The sequence below is a fragment of the Pecten maximus genome, chromosome 16 (assembly GCF_902652985.1).
Source record: "Pecten maximus chromosome 16, xPecMax1.1, whole genome shotgun sequence".
NCBI lineage: Eukaryota > Metazoa > Mollusca > Bivalvia > Pectinida > Pectinidae > Pecten > Pecten maximus.
In genome coordinates, this window is record NC_047030.1 from 30,067,571 (window position 1) to 30,086,810 (window position 19,240).

General features: G+C 44.0%; 1 protein-coding gene across 3 annotated transcripts in view; it reads right to left on the reverse strand.

The window, feature by feature from the left end:
- LOC117314625 (rap1 GTPase-activating protein 1-like) overlaps positions 1-19,240 on the reverse strand; it is a 257,542-nt gene that overhangs the window by 208,886 nt on the left and 29,416 nt on the right. For 2 of the 3 annotated variants that reach the window (XM_033868694.1, XM_033868693.1), the window contains exon 2: positions 8,018-8,247. In XM_033868694.1, the coding sequence (XP_033724585.1) occupies positions 8,018-8,225 (208 nt within the window). In that variant the 5' untranslated portion in view covers positions 8,226-8,247. Of the gene's footprint in view, positions 1-2,409; positions 2,703-8,017; positions 8,248-19,240 lie in introns of those variants that run through there. The other variant, XM_033868696.1, reaches the window with a different exon arrangement.

Sequence of the window (19,240 nt, forward strand, 5' to 3'; positions counted from 1 at the left end):
CATAAACAATAGTTTACCTGTATTTACACCCATAAACAATAGTTTACCTATATTTACACCCATAAACAATAGTTTACCTGTATTTACAACCCATAAACAATAGTGTATCTGTATTTACACTCATAAACAATAGTTTACCTGCATTTACACCTAAAAACAATAGTTTACCTGTATTTACACCCATAAATAGTTTACCTGTATTTACACTCATAATCAATAGTTTACCTGTATTTACACCCATAAACAATAGTTTAACTGTATTTACACCCGTAAACAATAGTGTATCTGTATTTACACTCATAAACAATAGTTTACCTGCATTTACACCTAAAAACAATAGTTTACCTGTATTTACACCCATAAACAATAGTTTACCTATATTTACACCCATAAACAATAGTTTACCTGTATTTACACCCATAAACAATAGTTTACCTGTATTTACACTCATAATCAATAGTTTACCTGTATTTACACCCATAAACAATAGTTTACCTGTATTTACACCCATAAACAATAGTTTACCTGTATTTACACCCATAAACAATAGTTTACCTGTATTTACAACCCATAAACAATAGTGTATCTGTATTTACACTCATAAACAATAGTTTACCTGCATTTACACCTAAAAACAATAGTTTACCTGTATTTACACTCATAATCAATAGTTTACCTGTATTTACACCCATAATCAATAGTTTACCTGTATTTACACCCATAAACAATAGTTTACCTGTATTTACACCCGTAAACAATAGTGTATCTGTATTTACACTCATAAACAATAGTTTACCTGCATTTACACCTAAAAACAATAGTTTACCTGTATTTACACCCATAAACAATAGTTTACCTGTATTTACACCCATAAACAATAGTGTATCTGTATTTACACTCATAAACAAAAGTTAACCTGCATTTACACATTTAAACAATAAGTGTGAGAATGTTAATTCACTCAGTACGTGTGTGTCACACGTTTAATCTATTCAATATCTGGATTCTTATTGAAGTACAACTGACAAATCAAACTGACAATTAAGTCCCACATATCATCATGTATTATGTTTTTAAAAGTCTTAAAGGGCAAATTTTATTGATTCTCCCATCATTAAGTACATTCCCAGGTCCATCTAACACTGAACTGACTTCTATATATGTTTCAGTTCGGGAATAAGTTCAGCTTACAGGTCGGGAATAGACTTCAGTTTACAGGTCGGGAATAGACTTCAGTTTACAGGTCGGGAATAGACTTCAGTTTACAGGTCGGGAATAGACTTCAGTTTACAGGTCGGGAATAGACTTCAGTTTACAGGTCAGGAATATAGACTTCTGTTTACAGGTCGGGAATATAGACTTCAGTTTACAGGTCAGGAATAGACTTCAGTTTACAGGTCGGGAATATAGACTTCAGTTTACAGGTCAGGAATAGACTTCAGTTTACAGGTCGGGAATACAGACTTCAGTTTACAGGTCAGGAATAGACTTCAGCTTACAGGTCGGGAATATAGACTTCAGTGTACAGGTCAGGAATAGACTTCAGTTTACAAGTCGGGAATAGACTTCAGTTTACAGGTCAGGAATATAGACTTCAGTTTACAGGTGGGGAATATAGACTTCAGCTTACAGGTTGGGAATAGACTTCAGTTTACAGGTCGGGAATATAGACTTCAGTGTACAGGTCAGGAATAGACTTCAGTTTACAAGTCGGGAATAGACTTCAGTTTACAGGTCGGGAAATTGGGTCACAAAAAAAACAATTTTTCATATTTTGAACGAGGAACGCACCACTGGAATTATTATCGTTTTTTTAAATAATAAAATTTCTAAGAACTTTCAGAATATATTACTGCAAACACAATATAAACCTTCAACTTTGAGTAAAGTGCTAAAAAACCCTATTGGTTTTGGTTAAATAATCAGCCAAAGTGCTACTAACCTTTGACCTTGATTAATGAACTACAATAACCTTTTAACCTTTGACCTTGATTAATGAACTGCATTGACCTTTTAAACTTTTACCTTGATTGGTAACCTGCAATCACCAATTAAATGGTGTGAAAATGCTCTAATATGATGCAATACCACAAAGCTCTCTGGGAAATGATGAATGTGTGACCTTTGACCTTGTAACTAAGAAATACTGCTTACTGCTTAAAATGGTACATTTGTATAAGACAGAACTGAAATAGCTACCAAATCATCATCTTTGTTGTAGAACATCATAATTGAAGGATGTACATATACATTACCATTTACTACAATGTCAGTCTTCAAAGATAAAACTATAGTATTAATTTATCTGCAAATGTTACAATATCATACCCTAGTCTCCAGTAGGAATGGAAACCCTCGTCACCATTAGGCAGAAGTTATCGACCAAATTTCTTGTTTTCCAACACATACCTGGATCATTGTTGATAGTGAAGCTTGCTGTTCTCCGCATTCTTAAATCTACAGCAGTGTCCGTTTAAACTCTGATGACAATTATGTCCCTATTCACGCTCATTAGATGGACATTCAAAATATTTTTAAAATTGTAGAAAAAAATCTTTTTGTTTGAAGACGATCCTTAATGATGAAACCACTTTCAACCAGAAAAGTTCAGAAAATGGGAACTAGATATATATATAGCTAATGCATCACTGATATATGACACCATTTACAACATGATTTTATAACAACATTCTTTATATTCTAATTATATCCATATTCTCATCCCATACTTAAAGCAAAAACACCCAATACACATTCAGCCTCAGTGGACAGTGAGGCCCAAGAGAGGGGATATGGGCCATCTAGGTGACTGAGGTCTAAAACCAGGTCAGTGGGGGCTCCAATAGATCTACCCCCATCCTCTCATCTACCAGGGGTTCATAAGATATCTTGCACACTATTTTTCGGCATAGCCGTATAATATTCTTTTGGACCCGGATATGACGCGACAGGTGGCGTTACTGGTCAAGATGAAGTATGTGATTGGTCAATGTAGCGGTAGATGCAAAGTGCAGATATGCAGTTAAAAACGAAACAAAGTTAAGATTGAATGCAAGCTGAATAAAGCAAACAAGAGGCCCAGGGGCCTTAACGGTCATCTGACTCTAAATTAAAACCCTTATATTATTGTAGTATGCATTCTCTGTAGCAAGTATATAGTGGCACTGTTGGCCATGGTGGCCATCTTGGATTTCTGACGGACCCAATAAATAACAACACTTGGTCTGGACCATCTAAGGATAATTTCTGGTAAGTTAGAGCTGAATCCCACTGGTGGAATTTGAGAAGAAGTTTGAAATAGGTGTTGTTCAGGAAAACCATGATTGCGCAATCATGTTACAAAATGGCCGCCATTGCTGCCATGTCAAAGTTTTTACGAGACCGAAAAAATAACAAAACACTTTGTTGGCCCTCCTTCCTTAACATCCTCACCAATTTCAAGCTCAATGGCACCAGTGGAACTGAAGAAGAAGTTTAAAATGTGTTTTCAAGATGGCTGCCATGGTGGCCATCTTGGATTTCAGACCAATCTAAAAAATAACAACACTTGGTCGGGATCATATCAGGATCATTTCTGGCAAGTTTTAGCTCAATAGCACTGGTGGAACTTGAGAAGAAGTTTAAAATGTGTTTTTTAAGATGGCGGCCTCAGCGGCCATCTTGGATTTCAGACCGACCCGAAAAATAACAACACTTGGTCGGGATCATATCAGGATCATTTCAGGCAAGTTTCAGCTCAATAGCACTGGTGGAACTTGAGAAGAAGTTTAAAATGTGATTTTCAAGATGGCGGCCTCAGCGGCCATATTGGATTACGGACTGACCGGAAAAATAACTACACTTGGTCGGGATCATATCAGGATCATTTCAGGCAAGTTTTAGCTCAATAGCACTGGTGAAACTTGAGAAGAAGTTTAAAATGTGATTTTCAAGATGGCGGCCTCAGCGGCCATATTGGATTACGGACTGACCGGAAAAATAACAATACTTGGTCGGGATCATTTCAGGATCATTTCAGGCAAGTTTCAGCTCAATGGCACCAGTGGAACTTGAGAAGAAGTTTAAAATGTGTTTTTCAAGATGGCGGCTATGGCGGCCATCTTGGATTTCGGACCGACCCGAAAAATAACAACACTTGGTCGGGATCATCTCAGGATCATTTCAGGCAAGTTTCAGCTCAATGGCACCAGTGGAACTTGAGAAGAAGTTTAAAATGTGTTTTTCAAGATGGCAGCTATGGCGGCCATCTTGGATTTCGGACCGACCCGAAAAATAACAACACTTGGTCGGGATCATTTCAGGATCATTTCAGGCAAGTTTCAGCTCAATGGCACCAGTGGAACTTGAGAAGAAGTTTAAAATGTGTTTTTCAAGATGGCGGCTATGGCGGCCATCTTGGATTTCGGACCGACCCAAAAAATAACAAGACTTGGTCGGGATCCTCTCAGGATCATTTCAGGCAAGTTTCAGCCCAACAGCACTGGTGGAACTTGAGAAGAAGTTTAAAATGTGTTTTCAAAATGGCGGCTATGGCGGCCATCTTGGATTTCGGACTGACCCGAAAAATAACAACACTTGGTCAGGACCATCTCAGGATCATTTCAGGCAAGTTTCAGCTTAATCCCACTGGTGGAACTTGAGAAGAAGATTGAAATGTGAAAAGTTTACGCACGGCAGACGGCGCACGGCGGACGGCGCACGGCGCATGACGACGGACGAAGCATGATGACTATAGGTCATCCTGACCCTTCGGGTCAGATGACCTAAAAATGTATCTTTTTAAATGACACAGTAATAAAATCATATTCCTGATTCAAATACAGTCTTATTATCATCAAAAATGATTCAAACTGCTATAATTTTGTTATCCGGGTTGAAACGCATTAGTTCGTTAATTTATTTCACCAGCAGTTTTACATTATAACCACCAGCATTAAAACTATGGCGTTTATCTTTTTTAAAGACATTTCTTCTTTATTTAAAAGTAGTCAAGTGTGACCTTTGACCTTTAAGCTAAGCTAGAGTGATGACTACTAAAATCTAATCTGGTGCAGAACTTGGTGTGACATTCATGAGACAATCTTGTACACAAGTCTACCATCTCGTCAAAAGCATATCGCTACAGAAGGTGGGGGATGGTTGGGGGGTTGCAATACAATTAACCCTTTCGGAACCCCCCCCCCCCATACATCCGAGCTGTGTGAAATTCTGTCTGCAGTTATTTTCAGTATCCTGTAAACCCTTCATATCTTAACTAAAAATTCCCAGTTTAAGGACATGAGTTTCCTGAAGTGCGCAGGAACCTAACTTCCGGGGGGAAATGATGAAACCTGGAGTATTAGCTACCCACTTCCCGAGTGTGTTGGTCCGAGTGTGTCGGTCCGAGTTCTCTGTAATCTGTATACACATCCGCATCCCTTAACGAGCTAATACTTGACCTGGCATTACTAGGCTGACTTATATAACATTTGCCGAATGGATGTGGTCAGTTTGTATCTCTACAACGACCTTGAAATCATGAAGGTTAATATATACATACAAACAGTGTTCATAAGTTCACATATTCTAAAACTATTCACTCTGGAATAGGGGACTCAAGGAGCAAGCAGAAGGAGTCAATAAAAATCATATTCATGGATTTTAGCGACAAAATAACATCTTGCAGTTTTAAGCATATGAAGTGTTACATATGTAGAAACGTAAAAATCGTGGTTTTTTTGTAAACATAAAGTGGTTTAATTTTTAGACCAATCAACATAAGGGGCAGGGTTAGAGCCCTTGGCCAATCAACTAAAACGTAAACGGGCTAGACCCCGGGGCCAATTGTCTAAAGCCTAACAGGGCTAGACCCCGGGGCCAATCAACTAAAGCCTAAACCGGCTAGACTCCGGGGCCAATCTACTAAAGCCTAAACGGGCTAGACCCCGGGGCCAATCTACTAAAGCCTAACAGGGCTAGACTCCAGGGCCAATCAACTATAGCGTAACAGGGCTAGACCCCAGGGCCAATCAACTAAAGCCTAACAGGGCTAGACTTCGGGGCCAATCAACTATAGCGTAACAGGGCTAGACCCCGGGGCCAATCAACTAAAGCCTTACAGGGCTAGACCCCGGGGCAATCAACTTAAGCCTTACAGGGCTAGACTCCGGTACCAATCTAATTAACCCTAACAGGGCTAGACCCCGGGGCCAATCTACTAAACCCTAACAGGGCTAGACCCCGGGGCCAATCAACTAAAGCCTAACAGGGCTAGACTTCGGGGCCAATCAACTAAAGCCTAACAGGGCTAGACCCCGGGGCCAATCAACTAAAGCCTAACAGGGCTAGACCCCGGGGCCAAGCAAATAAAGCCTAACAGGGCTAGACTCCAGGGCAAATCAATTAAAGCCTAAAAGGGCTAGACCCCGGGGCCAATCTACTTAACCCTAACAGGGCTAGACCTCGGGCCAATCAACTAAAGCCTAACAGGGCTAGACTCCAGGGCCAATCAAATAAAGCCTAACAGGGCTAGACCCCAGGGCCAATCAACTAAAGCCTAACAGGGCTAGACCTCGGGGCCAATCAACTAAAGCCTAACAGGGCTCGACTCCGGGGCCAATCAACTAAAGCCTAACAGGGTTAGACCCCGGGGCCAATCAACTATAGCCTAACAGGGCTAGACCCGGGGACCCATCTACTAAAGTCTAACAGGGCTAGACTCCAGGGCCAATCAACTAAAGCCTAAAAGGGCTAGACCCCAGGGCCAATCAACTAAAGCCTAACAGGGCTCGACTCCGGGGCCAATCAACTAAAGCCTAACAGGGCTAGACCCCAGGGCCAATCAACTAAAGCCTAACAGGGCTAGACCCCGGGGCCAATCAACTAAAGCCTAACAGGGCTAGACCCCGGGGCCAATCAACTAAAGCCTAGCAGAGCTAGACTCCAGGGCCAATCAAATATAGTCTAACAGGGCTAGACCCCAGGGCCAATCTACTAAAGTCTAACAGGGCTAGACTCCGGGGCCAATTTACTTAAGTCTAACAGGGCTCGACTCCGGGGCCAATCTACTAAAGTCTAACAGGGCTAGACCCCAGGGCCAATCTACTAAAGTCTAACAGGACTAGACATCGGGGCCAATCTACTAAAGTCTAACAGGGCTAGACTCCGGGGCCAATCTACTAAAGTCTAACAGGACTAGGCCCCGGGGCCAATCAACTGAAGCCTAACAGGGCTAGAGCCCGGGGCCTATCTACTAAAGCCAGACAGGGCTAGAGCCCGGGGCCTATCTACTAACGCCAGACAGGGCTAGAGCCCGGGGCCTATCTACTAACGCCAGACAGGGCTAGAGCCTGGGGCCTATCTACTAAAGCCAGACAGGGCTAGAGCCCGGGGCCTATCTACTAAAGCCAGACAGGGCAAAAGCCTCAGACCAATTGAATTGTTAGTTCTTTACAGCAGCATTTTACCCCAGCCAGTCCTTGAAGCATAAGAGTGTAATCTCATAATGCTCAACAATTGCATATATATGGCTATACATGTAGCATTGAGGAACTTGATTCCTTTTCCATGTTATGACCCAGCAGCTAAGTTCAAAAGCGACAAACCTCAGGGTTAACATGGCAGAAATAATTGGGTTTGCTTCTTCATGCCAATCAAGCTTGAATAACTATTCCCCAGTTACTGATCTTCATGACCCTGACCTTGAGACCCTAGGGGGTCAGCCCCTCTATTGTTGAGGCTGCTTCATACTAAACATGCATGGTTCAGAAAACAAGTTTCCTTTAAAGATCACTTAATAAAAGGACCAGTACATCAATAATATGTCTCATTAAATCAGAGAGCATGCATGGCCATCTCTGATTGTGAATCTGAAAAACAAAACTTGGCTAGTCATTTTCATCAATGACTTTTAGGTTGCTGAGATGTCCACTGGGCCATCTAACTAAAAATACCAAGTTTTGTTAAAATTGAACTTAAAACATTTTGAGGAACAGATACAAACACAAAACTTTAAAGTGAAATGAGAGTTGATACTTACAGTAGTCGGACAGTGATAGTTCATCGTACTGTTGACAGCGGTGATGATGGCGGGTACAGTCGTACCAGAGGGTCGTCTCCGGGGTACACTTCCCCATAGGAGTACCCCCATCCCCGGTAGCCATAGTAACCTGGTCACCATAGCTATGGGGGTAGATCTGGTATCTATTGGTAACGGAGGGCGACCCGCCATAATGTGTCGGCATCATATCATACAATTGTCTTGGTCACCTGGGAAACAGAAATCGAATCAAATTTAATCTAAACAAATTATCATGATATAAATTAATGATGGGCTCATTCATTAGAGGAGCAAACTCTAAAAAAAAAAAGGCAGTTATGATTTTAACCAAAATATTTTAGGTAGACAACCATCGACATTGCACTACTCCAAAAAAAATCTACACTTTACTTTTTCTGTACTGTTTGTATAATACCTTGTGAAAATAAAGTGGGTTTTTTTTGTTGTTTTTTTTGCATTGTTTTACAGCACTTATGACAGTAAATGTCATTCAGGGAAAGAAAATACCATTTAGTTTGTTTAGAAGTTCCAAGGTATACTACTCCTCTAACTGTCTATTACACTGTGGTAAACCACACAAGTATCAAGAGAGACAACTCTTACTGGAACATCATCCCAACAACAAACTGGAGTATATTCCCAGAGATAAAACTCTGTAGACAGATCCAAATATAACACAGAACTCCTGTCAATATATGTAGAATTTATTGATACACTACAGCATGACGTTTAGTGTTTTGTAATCATAAGTATGGTCAGTTTTATAACTTAAGTCACAAATATTAGACAAAAGTATGGTCAGTTTTATAACTAAAGTCTCAAATATCAGACAAAAGTATGGTCAGTTTTATAACTAAAGTCTTGAATATCAAACAACAAAAGTATGGTCAGTTTTATAACTAAAGTCTTAAATATCAAACAACAAAAGTATGGTCAGTTTTATAACTAATGTCTCAAATATCAAACAAAAGTATGGTCAGTTTTATAACTAAGTCTCAAATATCAGACGACAAAAGTATGGTCAGTTTTATAACTAAAGTCTAAAATATCAGACAAAAGTATGGTCAGTTTTATAACTAATGTCTCAAATATCAAACAACAAAAGTATGGTCAGTTTTATAACTAAAGTCTCAAATATCAAACAAAAGTATGGTTAGTTTTATAACTAAGTCTCAAATATCAGACGACAAAAGTATGGTCAGTTTTATAACTAAAGTCTAAAATATCAGACAACAAAAGTATGGTTAGTTTTATAACTTAAGTCTCAAATACCAAACAAAAGTATGGTTAGTTTTATAACTTAAGTCTCAAATATCAAACAACAAAAGTATGATTAGTTTTATAATTAAAAGTCTCAAATATCAAACAACAAAAGTATGATTAGTTTTATAATTAAAGTCTCAAATATCAAACAACAAAAGTATGATTAGTTTTATAACTAAAGACTTAAAAATCAGACAACAAAAGTATGGTCAGTTCTAAAACTGAAATCTCAAATATCAAACAAAAGTATGGTCAGTTTTATAACTAAAGACTTAAAAATCAGACAACAAAAGTATGGTCAGTTTTATAACTAAAGTCTTGAATATCTGACAACAAAAGTATGGTCAATTTAACAAAAGTATGATTTGGACATTTTCATACTAGTTTCTCAGACTCTATAGATAATACTATTACATCATGGCTATATATACATATGTATCTGATAGCCAATCAAAAGCAGTGAATTTAGATCTGTTCTGATGGCACTAATAGACAAATATTTACAACAGACAAATCAATGTGAATTGTTTACATCAAGCCAGAACTCCAACTGGAACAATTCACTCAATCACAAACTCCCTATTACCCTGGGTTTATTTTCTGTAAATTCATCAGTTTAACTTGAAGAGACAAAAACAAAAGTACACTGGTGTATAAATTCCCCTTTCTAGAAAAATAAATCAGCTGTAATCTTCTCTGATCAAATTGATTTTAGTTCCAATTACACATTGGGTTAAAGTAGGAGCTGAAAACAGTAAAAAATATCGGGCCAACGCACTAGGATTCAATTTCGTTATTTCAGCATGCATGACATGATTTTACTCCAAGGTGAAATTCAAAATTGATTTTTCGAAAAAGTCAATCATTCAATTTCAAAGGAATTAATTTGCCATCTAGAGAATTCATTGATTTTGGTGGGACTGAAGGTACTTAAAGGACAGCCTATGTTACGGAATGATGTTCCTAGTTCTGTAATCAACATTATATATATATACACCATCATTCCCAGTTCTGTAATCAACATTATATATATATACACGGTTATCACACAAGGTGCCCATTTCTAAACTCAATTGGTTTCTGAACATTTGGCACTCATCAAATCTATTAGTGTGTCTCTGGTATAGGGTCAACTACCCAAGTACTTGGGCTCCCACACCTACCCGACCACTTGGGCTCCCACAACTACCCGACCACTTGGGCTCCCACAACTACCCGACCACTTGGGCTCCCACAACTACCCGACCACTTGGGCTCCCACCCCTACCCGACCACTTGGGCTCCCACAACTACCCGACCACTTGGGTTTCCTCACCTACCCGACCACTTGGGCTCCCACAACTACCCGACCACTTGGGTTTCCTCACCTACCCGACCACTTGGGCTCCCACCCCTACCCGACCACTTGGGCTCCCACAACTACCCGACCACTTGGGTTTCCTCCCCTACCCGACCACTTGGGTTTCCTCACCTACCCGACCACTTGGGTTTCCTCACCTACCCGACCACTTGGGCTCCCACAACTACCCGACCACTTGGGTTTCCTCACCTACCCGACCACTTGGGCTCCCACCCCTACCCGACCACTTGGGCTCCCACAACTACCCGACCACTTGGGTTTCCTCACCTACCCGACCACTTGGGCTCCCACAACTACCCGACCACTTGGGCTCCCACAACTACCCGACCACTTGGGCTCCCACAACTACCCGACCACTTGGGTTTCCTCACCTACCCGACCACTTGGGCTCCCACAACTACCCGACCACTTGGGCTCCCACCCCTACCCGACCACTTGGGTTTCCTCACCTACCCGACCACTTGGGTTTCCTCCCCTACCCGACCACTTGGGTTTCCTCCCCTACCCGACCACTTGGGCTCCCACCCCTACCCGACCACTTGGGCTCCCACAACTACCCGACCACTTGGGTTTCCTCCCCTACCCGACCACTTGGGTTTCCTCACCTACCCGACCACTTGGGTTTCCTCCCCTACCCGACCACTTGGGTTTCCTCACCTACCCGACCACTTGGGTTTCCTCACCTACCCGACCACTTGGGTTTCCTCACCTACCCGACCACTTGGGTTTCCTCCCCTACCCGACCACTTGGGTTTCCTCCCCTACCCGACCACTTGGGTTTCCTCCCCTACCCGACCACTTGGGTTTCCTCACCTACCCGACCACTTGGGTTTCCTCACCTACCCGACCACTTGGGTTTCCTCCCCTACCCGACCACTTGGGTGTCCTCCCCTACCCGACCACTTGGGTTTCCTCCCCTACCCGACCACTTGGGTTTCCTCCCCTACCCGACCACTTGGGTTTCCTCCCCTACCCGACCACTTGGGTTTCCTCACCTACCCGACCACTTGGGTTTCCTCACCTACCCGACCACTTGGGTTTCCTCCCCTACCCGACCACTTGGGTTTCCTCCCCTACCCGACCACTTGGGTTTCCTCACCTACCCGACCACTTGGGTTTCCTCACCTACCCGACCACTTGGGTTTCCTCACCTACCCGACCACTTGGGTTTCCTCACCTACCCGACCACTTGGGTTTCCTCACCTACCCGACCACTTGGGTTTCCTCACCTACCCGACCACTTGGGTTTCCTCACCTACCCGACCACATGAGTTTCCTCACCTACCGGACCACTTGTGTTTCCTCACCTACCCGACCACTTGGGTTTCCTCCCCTACCCGACCACTTGGGTTTCCTCACCTACCCGACCACTTGGGTTTCCTCACCTACCCGACCACTTGGGTGTCCTCCCCTACCCGACCACTTGGGTTTCCTCACCTACCCGACCACTTGGGTTTCCTCACCTACCCGACCACTTGGGTGTCCTCCCCTACCCGACCACTTGGGTGTCCTCCCCTACCCGACCACTTGGGTTTCCTCATCTACCCGACCACTTGGGTGTCCTCCCCTACCCGACCACTTGGGTTTCCTCACCTACCCGACCACTTGGGTTTCCTCACCTACCCGACCACTTGGGTTTCCTCCCCTACCCGACCACTTGGGTTTCCTCACCTACCCGACCACTTGGGTTTCCTCCCCTACCCGACCACTTGGGTTTCCTCACCTACCCGACCACTTGGGTGTCCTCCCCTACCCGACCACTTGGGTGTCCTCCCCTACCCGACCACTTGGGTTTCCTCACCTACCCGACCACTTGGGTTTCCTCACCTACCCGACCACTTGGGTTTCCTCACATACCCGACCACTTGGGTTTCCTCACATACCCGACCACTTGGGTTTCCTCCCCTACCCGACCACTTGGGTTTCCTCACCTACCCGACCACTTGGGTTTCCTCACCTACCCGACCACTTGGGTTTCCTCACATACCCGACCACTTGGGTTTCCTCACATACCCGACCACTTGGGTTTCCTCCCCTACCCGACCACTTGGGTTTCCTCCCCTACCTGACCACATGAGTTTCCTCACCTACCCGACCACTTGGGTGTCCTCCCCTACCCGACCACTTGGGTTTCCTCACCTACCCGACCACTTGGGTTTCCTCACCTACCCGACCACTTGGGTTTCCTCCCCTACCCGACCACTTGGGTTTCCTCACATACCCGACCACTTGGGTTTCCTCACCTATCCGACCACTTGGGTTTCCTCACCTACCCGACCACTTGGGTTTCCTCCCCTACCCGACCACTTGGGTTTCCTCGCCTACCCGACCACTTGGGTTTCCTCGCCTACCCGACCACTTGGGTTTCCTCACCTACCCGACCACTTGGGTTTTCTCACCTACCCGACCACTTGGGTTTCCTCCCCTACCCGACCACTTGGGTTTCCTCACATACCCGACCACTTGGGTTTCCTCACCTATCCGACCACTTGGGTTTCCTCACCTACCCGACCACTTGCGTTTCCTCGCCTACCCGACCACTTGGGTTTCCTCGCCTACCCGACCACTTGGGTTTCCTCGCCTACCCGACCACTTGGGTTTCCTCGCCTACCCGACCACTTGGGTTTTCTCACCTACCCGACCACTTGGGTTTCCTCACCTACCCGACCACATGGGTTTCCTCCCCTACCCGACCACTTGAGTTTCCTCCCCTACCCGACCACATGAGTTTCCTCACCTACCCGACCACTTGGGTGTCCTCCCCTACCCGACCACTTGGGTTTCCTCACCTACCCGACCACTTGGGTTTCCTCACCTACCCGACCACTTGGGTTTCCTCCCCTACCCGACCACTTGGGTTTCCTCACCTACCCGACCACTTGGGTTTCCTCCCCTACCCGACCACTTGGGTTTCCTCCCCTACCCGACCACTTGGGTTTCCTCACCTACCCGACCACTTGGGTTTCCTCCCCTACCCGACCACTTGGGTGTCCTCACCTACCCGACCACTTGGGTTTCCTCCCCTACCCGACCACTTGGGTTTCCTCCCCTACCCGACCACTTGGGTTTCCTCCCCTACCCGACCACTTGGGTTTCCTCACCTACCCGACCACTTGGGTTTCCTCCCCTACCCGACCACTTGGGTGTCCTCACCTACCCGACCACTTGGGTTTCCTCACATACCCGACCACTTGGGTTTCCTCACATACCCGACCACTTGGGTTTCCTCACATACCCGACCACTTGGGTTTCCTCACCTACCCGACCACTTGGGTTTCCTCCCCTACCCGACCACTTGGGTTTCCTCGCCTACCCGACCACTTGGGTTTCCTTGCCTACCCGACCACTTGGGTTTCCTCACCTACCCGACCACTTGGGTTTTCTCACCTACCCGACCACTTGGGTTTCCTCACCTACCCGACCACATGGGTTTCCTCCCCTACCCGACCACTTGAGTTTCCTCCCCTACCTGACCACATGGGTTTCCTCACCTACCCGACCACTTGGGTGTCCTCCCCTACCCGACCACTTGGGTTTCCTCACCTACCCGACCACTTGGGTTTCCTCACCTACCCGACCACTTGGGTTTCCTCCCCTACCCGACCACTTGGGTTTCCTCACCTACCCGACCACTTGGGTTTCCTCCCCTACCCGACCACTTGGGTTTCCTCCCCTACCCGACCACTTGGGTTTCCTCACCTACCCGACCACTTGGGTTTCCTCCCCTACCCGACCACTTGGGTGTCCTCACCTACCCGACCACTTGGGTTTCCTCCCCTACCCGACCACTTGGGTTTCCTCCCCTACCCGACCACTTGGGTTTCCTCCCCTACCCGACCACTTGGGTTTCCTCACCTACCCGACCACTTGGGTTTCCTCCCCTACCCGACCACTTGGGTGTCCTCACCTACCCGACCACTTGGGTTTCCTCACCTACCCGACCACTTGGGTGTCCTCACCTACGCGACCACTTGGGTTTCCTCCCCTACCTGACCACTTGGGTTTCCTCACCTACCCGACCACTTGGGTTTCCTCCCCTACCCGACCACTTGGGTTTCCTCCCCTACCCGACCACTTGGGTTTCCTCCCCTACCCGACCACTTGGGTTTCCTCCCCTACCCGACCACTTGGGTTTCCTCCCCTACCCGACCACTTGGGTTTCCTCCCCTACCTGACCACTTGGGTTTCCTCACCTACCTGACCACTTGGGTTTCCTCGCCTACCCGACCACTTGGGTTTCCTCACCTACCCGACCACTTGGGTTTCCTCGCCTACCCGACCACTTGGGTTTCCTCCCCTACCCGACCACTTGGGTTTCCTCCCCTACCCGACCACTTGGGTTTCCTCCCCTACCCGACCACTTGGGTTTCCTCGCCTACCCGACCACTTGGGTTTCCTCCCCTACCCGACCACTTGGGTTTCCTCCCCTACCCGACCACTTGGGTTTCCTCCCCTACCCGACCACTTGGGTTTCCTCCCCTACCTGACCACTTGGGTTTCCTCCCCTACCCGACCACTTGGGTTTCCTCACCAACCCGACCACTTGGGTTTCCTCCCCTACCCGACCACTTGGGTTTCCTCCCCTACCCAGCCAGTTGTGTTTCCATACCTACCACATAAGTTTCCTCTGAGTAACTCATAATTTGATATAGCTTGTTTTGCATTTGTTGTAAAACAATTGGTAGTTTATATAAAGGGATAGATAGTCCATTATGTCTATGTACTTTTAAACTTGTAAACACCACTAGATACTATCTCATCTTTTGTCCTGTACCAGGAAATGGAAGATAGAATTACATTCCATTGAAATTTTTAATCAAATTTCAACAAACAAACAAATATATGGATGCTTCATCAACCATCTAATCAACTCCGTTTTAAGTAGGTAAACCATTACACACTTACATATCAACTCCACAGCAGCAACATACCAATCATTGTTATGTTGTGGGTAATGAATCAGAGCTAACAGACAAATCACATGTTGACCTCTGACCTCTTCTAGCCACGGGGTTAGATCAGTATACGCTGAACAGTGTTAACTGTTAATTTAGGGCTACAGCAAGGAGAGGTGTAAAGCCAGAGATATGGGGAGAACAGAGAAATGGAGGTAAGGTACAGTTAGGACAAGTGTAGGACCAGAGGAATGGTGGTAAGGTACAGTTAGGACAAGTGTAGGACCAGAGGAATGGTGGTATGGTACAGTTAGGACAAGTGTAGGACCAGAGGAATGGAGGTAAGGTACAGTTAGGACAAGTGTAGGACCAGAGGAATGGTGGTAAGGTACAGTTAGGACAAGTGTAGGACCAGAGGAATGGTGGTATGGTACAGTTAGGACAAGTGTAGGACCAGAGGAATGGAGGTAAGGTACAGTTAGGACAAGTGTAGGACCAGAGGAATGGAGGTAAGGTACAGTTAGGACAAGTGTAGAACCAGAGGAATGGAGGTAAGGGTACAGTTAGGACAAGTGTAAGACCAGAGGAATGGAGGTAAGGTACAGTTAGGACAAGTGTAGGACCAGAGCAATGGAGGTAAGGTACAGTTAGGACAAGTGTAGGACCAGAGGAATGGAGGTAAGGTACAGTTAGGACAAGTGTAGGACCAGAGGAATGGAGGTAAGGGTACAGTTAGGACAAGTATAGGACCAGAGGAATGGAGGTATGGGTACAGTTAGGACAAGTGTAGGACAAGTGTAGGACAAGAGGAATGGAGGTAAAGTACAGTTAGGACAAGTGTAGGACAAGAGGAATGGAGGTATGGGTACAGTTAGGACTAGTGTAGGACCAGAGGAATGGAGGTAAGGTACAGTTAGGACAAGTGTAGGACCAGAGGAATGGAGGTAAGGTACAGTTAGGACAAGTGTAGGACCAGAGGAATGGAGGTAAGGGTACAGTTAGGACAAGTATAGGACCAGAGGAATGGAGGTATGGGTACAGTTAGGACAAGTGTAGGACAAGAGGAATGGAGGTATGGGTACAGTTAGGACTAGTGTAGGACCAGAGGAATGGAGGTAAGGTACAGTTAGGACAAGTGTAGGACCAGAGGAATGGAGGTAAAGTACAGTTAGGACAAGTGTAGGACAAGAGGAATGGAGGTATGGGTACAGTTAGGACTAGTGTAGGACCAGAGGAATGGAGGTAAGGTACAGTTAGGACAAGTGTAGGACCAGAGGAATGGAGGTAAGGTACAGTTAGGACAAGTGTAGGACCAGAGGAATGGAGGTAAGGTACAGTTAGGACAAGTGTAGGACCAGAGGAATGGAGGTATGGGTACAGTTAGGACTAGTGTAGGACCAGAGGAATGGAGGTAAGGTACAGTTAGGACTAGTGTAGGACCAGAGGAATGGAGGTATGGGTACAGTTAGGACAAGTGTAGGACCAGAGGAATGGAGGTAAGGTACAGTTAGGACTAGTGTAGGACCAGAGGAATGGAGGTAAGGTACAGTTAGGACAAGTGTAGGACCAGAGGAATGGAGGTAAGGGGAGAGTTAGGACAAGTGTAGGACCAGAGGAATGGAGGTAAGGTACAGTTAGGACAAGTGTAAGATCAGAGGAATCAATTTAAAACAACATTTCAAACTCACACAAATTAGATATAATTATCACAAAATCTTCAATCAACCCAGACATATTATTAAAAAAAAATTCTTTTTTTAGTTTGAAACACTGATTCACAATGCTATTATTCCATTATATTAATTGATCCAGGTTGATAATTTACTATTATTAGCTTGGTATTTAATTTGTGTCATTTGGATATGGAACTTAAATCTTCCGTCTCCAGATTACCTCCCTTGGTCATGGGAGCAAGGAGAATGAGAGGAAGGCGGGGAGATCTGACAGGGAAATGATGGAGAGAGAGAAGGAGGGGTAATGAGTTTGAGATCACATAAACTGATTAAAAATGTTGTCATGGTAACCAGTTTCTGGCATGTTAGTTTGATATCAAAGGAAAGAAAGTTGATGAAAAGAGAAATTCAGCTGTTTGTGATTCCAATAATGTCGAGATTGTTTTGTCGTTCAGATCCACAGGTTTTCAACGTACATATCAATCCTAAGAAAAACATCATCAGTTACAATTTTTTTATATATATATGTAATGTATATATTGAATGTTCGGTAAAAAATGCAATTTCTGTACATGTAATGTTGAAAATTGATAAATAATTATCGTTTGATAATGAATTCAACTTGATAACCGTTTCCCTGAACACTGGACATAAATTTTCACATGAATATTGTAGATCCTTCGACTCTCAATAGCAATTTTTCTTGGATACCACTAGTGGAATACAAACAAGATAACTTGATTACGTAGACAGCATCATGTAAGAGGCTGTGTAATTAATAACATCCAGAAAATAGTTAATCAACACATTTTTATTGATTAATTTAATTTCATTTAAACATTTGATAGCATTTGTATTTTTCTTTGTTAAAACATCGTCATCCATGTTGTGATATTGTGACGGTGACCCATATTGCAGGAGCACCCACACAACTGTTTTTCTAAAAGCAATTTAAATATTTTACGAGATAAATATCAAATCTTCCAAAAATTCAGATTTTTTAAAATAATGCCATTTTCTGATAAACAACGATTAATATCATCCTACAAGTTTTCTACAGATCAATTACGGTGACACAGTTGCTTTGGGCCCTAGTTGTTGTTGTTGAATAAATTGAGGTCTCGATCATTTCTCAATATAGCTTCTGAACATTCTCCATCATCACTATGGTAATATTAGCTCATTTACAACTGCACACATCAGAAAATGATGCATTTTGGTGTAAAAACAGGACAGCCCAGAACAAGTGTTGGGTTATTACTTTACCATCTGTGCAGTGTTTTTATTGCAGAAGAAGGAATGGCTCTGAAAAGTGTCAACATCATGCAAGATATCAAACATCTGATATAGCAAGTTAAGAACCACCACATATATGATGCAGCAAGTTACGAACCAACATCTATATGATACAGCAAGTTAAGAACCAACATCTATATGATACAGCAAGTGAAGGACCATAAAATGTCTGATACAGCAAGATAAGAACCACCACAGTACTAATACAGCAAAGCAAGTTATGAACCATCAAACATTTGATACAGCAAGTATATAACAACAATACATCTATAACAGCAAGTTAAGAGCCATAAAAAATCTGATACAGCAAGTTAAAGACCATCATACATCTAATACAGCAAGTTAGGAACCATCATACATCTGATACAGCAAGTTAGGAACCACTAGTATATATATGATACAGCAAGTTAAGGACCAAAAAACATCTGATACAGCAAGTTAAGGATCATCATACATCTGATACAGCAAGTTAGGAACCATCATACATGACATAATTCTTACAGTAACTAGAACTGTCGCCAGGATAGCAGACTAATACCCCCGCAATCTGCACTCAATGGTGAATTAGAACTGTAAATTAGAGGCTAACTAAGAAAACCCGTGCATGCTAATATTTTTGAAATTCAGAATGTCTAAAATATGTGTTCACAATAAAGATAATTCAGTGACCAGTTGCCATAGCAACCAAAATTTTGAGGAAAAGAAAGTGGCATGC